Source organism: Castanea sativa, chromosome 6, assembly GCF_040712315.1.
Source record: "Castanea sativa cultivar Marrone di Chiusa Pesio chromosome 6, ASM4071231v1".
In the NCBI taxonomy this organism is placed as follows: domain Eukaryota; kingdom Viridiplantae; phylum Streptophyta; class Magnoliopsida; order Fagales; family Fagaceae; genus Castanea; species Castanea sativa.
The window spans coordinates 8,013,721-8,019,187 of NC_134018.1; the positions used below are offsets into that span (position 1 = coordinate 8,013,721).

The 5,467-nt window shown below is 37.0% G+C and overlaps 1 protein-coding gene across 2 annotated transcripts; it reads right to left on the reverse strand.

Moving 5' to 3' along the window:
- Positions 1–2,784: 2,784 nt before the first annotated feature.
- On the reverse strand, positions 2,785–5,159 carry LOC142640859 (uncharacterized). 2 transcript variants are annotated; one of them, XM_075815161.1, is made up of 2 exons: positions 4,095–5,159; positions 2,785–2,925 (listed from the first exon to the last, which is right to left on the reverse strand). In XM_075815161.1, exon 1 carries the CDS (start codon positions 5,115–5,117, stop codon positions 4,101–4,103), a length of 1,017 nt encoding a protein of 338 aa, XP_075671276.1. In that variant the 5' UTR covers positions 5,118–5,159; the 3' UTR covers positions 2,785–2,925; positions 4,095–4,100. The 2 variants fall into 2 exon arrangements, with proteins under 2 accessions (XP_075671276.1, XP_075671277.1); XM_075815162.1 differs by lacking the exon at positions 2,785–2,925 and adding an exon at positions 2,940–3,187.
- Positions 5,160–5,467: the final 308 nt, after the last annotated feature.

A 5,467-nucleotide genomic window follows, 5' to 3' on the forward strand; every position in this document is an offset into this window, starting at 1 on the left:
TTCCCTTGGAAGAGCATTTGGTGTGTTAAGACACCTATAAAGGTGGCTTTTTTCTTTTGGACAGCAGCTAGGGATTCTTACAATAGAAAACCTTGTTAAGAAGAATTTACTTTTTATTAATTGATGTTGCCTATGTCAATGTGAAGAGAAAACTGTGGATTATTTATTGCTCCATTGTAAGTTTGCTCATACCTTGCAGAGTGAAGTCTTTTCGTTTGGAGTTTAGTGGGTGATGCTAAAGACTTTTGTTTCTCTTTCCTCTGCATGGTGGAATTGGTTTGGAATTCATTTTTCAAATGTTTGGAATATGGTACCGGCGTGTCTTATGTGGTTAACCTGAAAGGAGCGCAATGTCCGAACTTTTGAAGAATTTGAGAGAATTGTAGATTGTGTGAAGTCTTTGCTACTTATGACTTTGTTTGAGCGATCACATATTTGAGGGTTTCCGTATTGTCTCTCTTTGTTTGACTTCCTAAATTTTGTTAGTTTTACCATTTGATTGGTTTGTATTCATTTCAGTGCAGTGAGCTTACTATCGTAAACTCATTGTACTTTCATTATCAATAAAGATTGTTATTACCTATCAAAAAGATAAAAAGTGTTTCCCAAATAATAAAATAAGACAAAGAATAATTAGCTGACGAGGAATACCATGCCATCCATTTCTTGGTTTCACATTTGACATCATAGGGCTTTTTCACTTCAAGTTATATAAAAGTCTTGCAATTTTCTCTAAATATTGGTAAACTTATAAAATCTTAATCCCAAAACCATGGGGTTTGTATCTAAATACATAATTGTCAAATGGGTAAAATCAAGAACAATTATCATATGCATTGGGAACCAATTTTTATCCCATACAAGTCCAAAAAAAAAAATTAGCTCATTAACAATAAAATAAGCTAATACACATCTATTTTTTAAAGATAAAATCATTTAAGTTCAAACTTACTATAAGGCTAGGTTTGGACATTTCAGCGCATTTGCGTCTTTGTCAGTAGGTTTTGTGCACTGTTCACAAGGACCCACAAGTTGTCTAATTCAGGAAAATTTTCATTAAAATTGGATCCCACGGCACTATTCACACATTTAAAAACTATTTTGCTACAGTGTTTTCAATTTTCAATAAAAAAGCAGTATCCATTTCAGCGCATTTGCGTCTTTGTCAGTAGGTTTTGTGCACTGTTCACAGGGAACCACAAGTTGTCTAATTCAGGAAAATTTTCATTAAAATTGGATCCCACGGCACTATTCACACATTTAAAAACTATTTTGCTACAGTGTTTTCAATTTTCAATAAAAAAGCAGTATCCAAACAAATCCTAAATAAAAAACTTCAAATATCAAATACCAAAATTTCAAGGAACTAAGTTTAGAGCTCACTCAACTCAGCATGAGATTTGATTCCATCACACTGTCTCTAGTGTTAATCGAATATGAGTTTTGTCTAATTTTCCACCATTTTCATATGAGTTTTGTCTAATTTTCCACCATTTTCATAGCTCGAAGAACAAAGCTTCCCTCCTATTTTAACAAATATTTGCTTTGTGGCACGTTGTCTCACTGCACCTTTTTTAATTGAAAAGTGGGAAACTTTTTCACATCTTAAACAAAGAGATGAGAAAGGAAGAAAAATAGGATAGGAAAAAAAATATACCTTATAACGATAATTTGATAAGAGAAAGAAGTACTCCATTGACATCTTAGAGATATCAATGGAGTGTGAACATAGTGTTGTCATAAGGTTTTGGGCTTTGGATTTGGAGGATTCTCTGGGTTGATGGAATTCTCTGTGTACCAAAATCTTAAGGCTTTATAAACATAAAAATGGAACCACACACAAACTCTGGTTTGTATTACTCTACCATTTCCTCACAAATCAGCAATGGAACCACTGCAAAGTTGCAAGGAAGTGAAAATGAAGACAAAACTTCCGGAAAAATTCAAATACCTAATACCAACACAGATTAAAGAAGGATATCTAAAACAAGAATGAAAAAACCCACTGAAATTTCAGAGAATTGGGTTTTGGCGAAATTCCCAGCCTTGAGTCAAAGCTTTCATCAAACATGTAAAAGGCTCACTACCAGTTTTCTGAAATCAGTATCTCAGTATAAAAATAAATAAATAAAAAAGAGATAGAAATCAATCAAACTATCAAGAAATTTAGAGAGAGAAAATACCTGTCATGTACCTAAGCCACAAACCAGCCCTCTGCTTTTCCATTTCCTTCTCTCAACCTTCAAGAAAACCATCATCACTATCTGGTGAAAGAAAATTGGCAATTTTGCCTCACTCAATCTCCTCTCTCTCTTGCTTGTTACTTCATCTGGTGTGCTGTGTGCTTTTTCAAAATTTTTACTTTTAATGAAACAGCACCGTTTTGGCTCAACACTTGACTAAACCAAACAAAATACTGTAGCTTTACTCATTCACTCTTTTTATATATAGAAGACATAGCAAGCTTTCGCATTCAACAAATAGTGGCCCCTAGAAGACCCAAAACTACAAATTGCAGGGCATTCAAGATATCAAAAAATATATTCTGCCATCCACAATAATCTTCCCTGGATCCCTGTCCTCCCAACTCAAACTAGGGCTAAAAAGAATCAAAAGTAAAATTTGTATACTGTTAATCTGTCTACTATAAACTATATCCATCCACGGCAGAAACTAAAGCAGAAAACCAGAACTAACAGTCAGAGATTGCATTAACAAAAGAGAGGGTTACAAAAAATTGTCATTATGCACATCTCCCAGTACAAGCCTGAAAAAGAGAAGCCTCTATACTATCCAAGTTATTTGAGTTATATAAAAAGAAAGCAGAAAATAGATATTATCACAAGATGCCATCTCTCTATCAAAAAAGCAATCAAAAACATGGTAGTAGCTGCTAAAGCCAAGTTGCCATCGATCACCACCAACCTGTGAAAAAGCACAAAGTACATTGCAGATGAATAGGTGTAAATCCAAATGTAAACTTCTAGAAACTGTACCACATTGTCTACAATTTCTGAGATCACATCTACTGCATGTTGCTATTGCTACTTATCACTAGGGATGGCCAAACCCACCCTGCACCCATTGATACTTCCTCTTCTAATCATGCGAACACCCCTCAAGCATCCTCAGGAAGTTTTGGATCTTTGAAATTTAAGTACTTATCAAACAAAGGCACCAGAGGACTCTAAAATAGCAAAGTCAATTCTCTTAGAAAATACAAAAAAATGGTGAAGTCAATTACAATTTCATCTCTCATATGTTAATCACATACAATTTCTGTGATAACAAATTTTAAAACGTTTACTAGCCCCCCTCTCCCCTCCCAACAAAAGAATAAAGAAATTTGCAATATCATGTCAGTGATTTCAATTTCAGCACTCAGCTGGAAAAATGTTTATATAATTCAGCACTGATTCAAACAGATGATACAAATAAATCCATCATGTTTTGTAACCAGCAGGCCCCTGGTTAGGGCCAAATTGCAATAGTTAACAGGATCTGAAATGAGCATCAGATTGAAGTAATACCTATATATGTGCGTGTGTGCGTGTGTGTGTGTGTTGTAAGGACTGAAGGGCAAACCATTCGATTTGACTGTATCTATTTTGGCATACTTGGGCTCTCTATCATATTAAGCTGGAGAGACAGCCTTTTGACAATTGCATTTTCACTTTGATGATTGTATGCAAAGTTTACAACGAACTTATGGAACCACCACTAACCCCCAATTTATTTTCTCTCTCTCATAGATAGGGAAGCAAATATACACTAAAATCATTATATCTTTGCCAATGAACTCCACCTCAAATGACACTATAATGAGCTCTACCTCCCATAGAGGTAGAGTCTGATTGGTTAGATGTTTTGGGAGCTTAAAAGAGCGATTTTTATAACTCAAAACTCTGTTTTGCAACTACAACTCTTCCTAACTTTTTTACAAACAACTCATTTTAAACTCAAAACACTACATACAAACTCACCCAGTGTTAGTAGACTCTAGCCAAGTAGCCATTGCTCAAATAAGTTACTATCAGAGTTCGCAACTAATCTAATATGTATATTATATTATATTAAGAGTAACATTACATTACATTGATTTAGCAGAGAGAAGACAAAGCCTTTATAGAGCCTTGAACACCAGCCTCGGCCTCATCGCGAAGCCGCTTGATCTTTTTGATGATCTTTTGCTTCTCCTCCATTTGCTCAGCCAACTCTTTCTCTTCCTTCTTAAGTGCCAAGTGAGACTCAATGCATTGGTCCCATTCTCTTTTCCGATCAACAAGCATCACCTCTTCCCTCTTCGATTCATCCTCGAGCTTTTTCAGCACCACTCGGATCTCCGATACCCGACTCTTCAGACAGCTAACCCGCTCTCCGGCTTTCTTATACTCGGCTTCGGATCTAGCCAGCGCTTCCAGCGCTTCTTTCGATCGGGCTTGAAAATTTCCGGCGTCGGATTCTTCTTCGTTTTGGTGGGTTCGGAGCTCAGTCTCTAAGGAGGAGAGCTGAGCGCGCCGAGAGAGGAGATCCCTAACGGCGTCGTAGAATTCAGTGCAGTCCGGTTGAAGCCAATCCAAGGTTTCGAAAGCCCTGTTCGCCGATGCCACCATCGTTTCCACGTCCCCAGACCACGACGAAAGCTCCGAAACCAACAGCTTCTTCAACGACTCCGCCGTCTTCGCGTAGAGTTCACGCGTCGCCGGAGCGAGTTGGTTGAGATTATTGCTGTTGGCAATGGCAGAGGAATTGTTTGGAAACTTCCGGAGTAGTGAGAGTGGGCCCGTATATTCTCCGGACACGTCAGCGGCGATGGCCCCCACTGCCACTGTAACAACGTCGTCGTCGTCGTCGTCGTCGTTGTTGTTAGTGTTAGTCTCCTCTTCCATCTCATCCTCAAAGGATCTTGTCATTGTGACGTCAACATTCCTCTCTTCGTTTTGGTCTTCCTGTTTCTGTTGCTGTGTCTTTCTCTTGTAGAGATTTAATCTTGGTCTTCTTGTTCTTGTACGAGTGGGAGGGGATTTGGTTTTGGTATCGGTGTTAGGTTTGACCCTCACTGCTTGTGGGAGCGGTGGAGGCTTATACAGACTCTCACCCGCTCTCAGACGACCCATTGCTCTGCCGCCAGAAGAGTTACCTTTTGAGCTCTATTTCAGTATTTCTCTTAATAATAATAATAATAATAATAATAAAGTACTGATTTGATTTAATCACGCTGTTGTTGATTGTTTCCCGAAAACTCTAGAGATAAAATAATAATAATAAGAAAAATGATATTTCCATAATATTTTTACAATAAATTTTAAGTGGCGGGTTGTTAATAGTTGTTATTACTTATTATTAAAAAAAAATTAATCTTAGTGTTAGGTTCAAATTTGAACCAATAACAACTAACCATATATGATTTATTGTAAAAATATTATGGATGTAGCATCTTTCTAATTCGTGGGATGTACAACAAAAT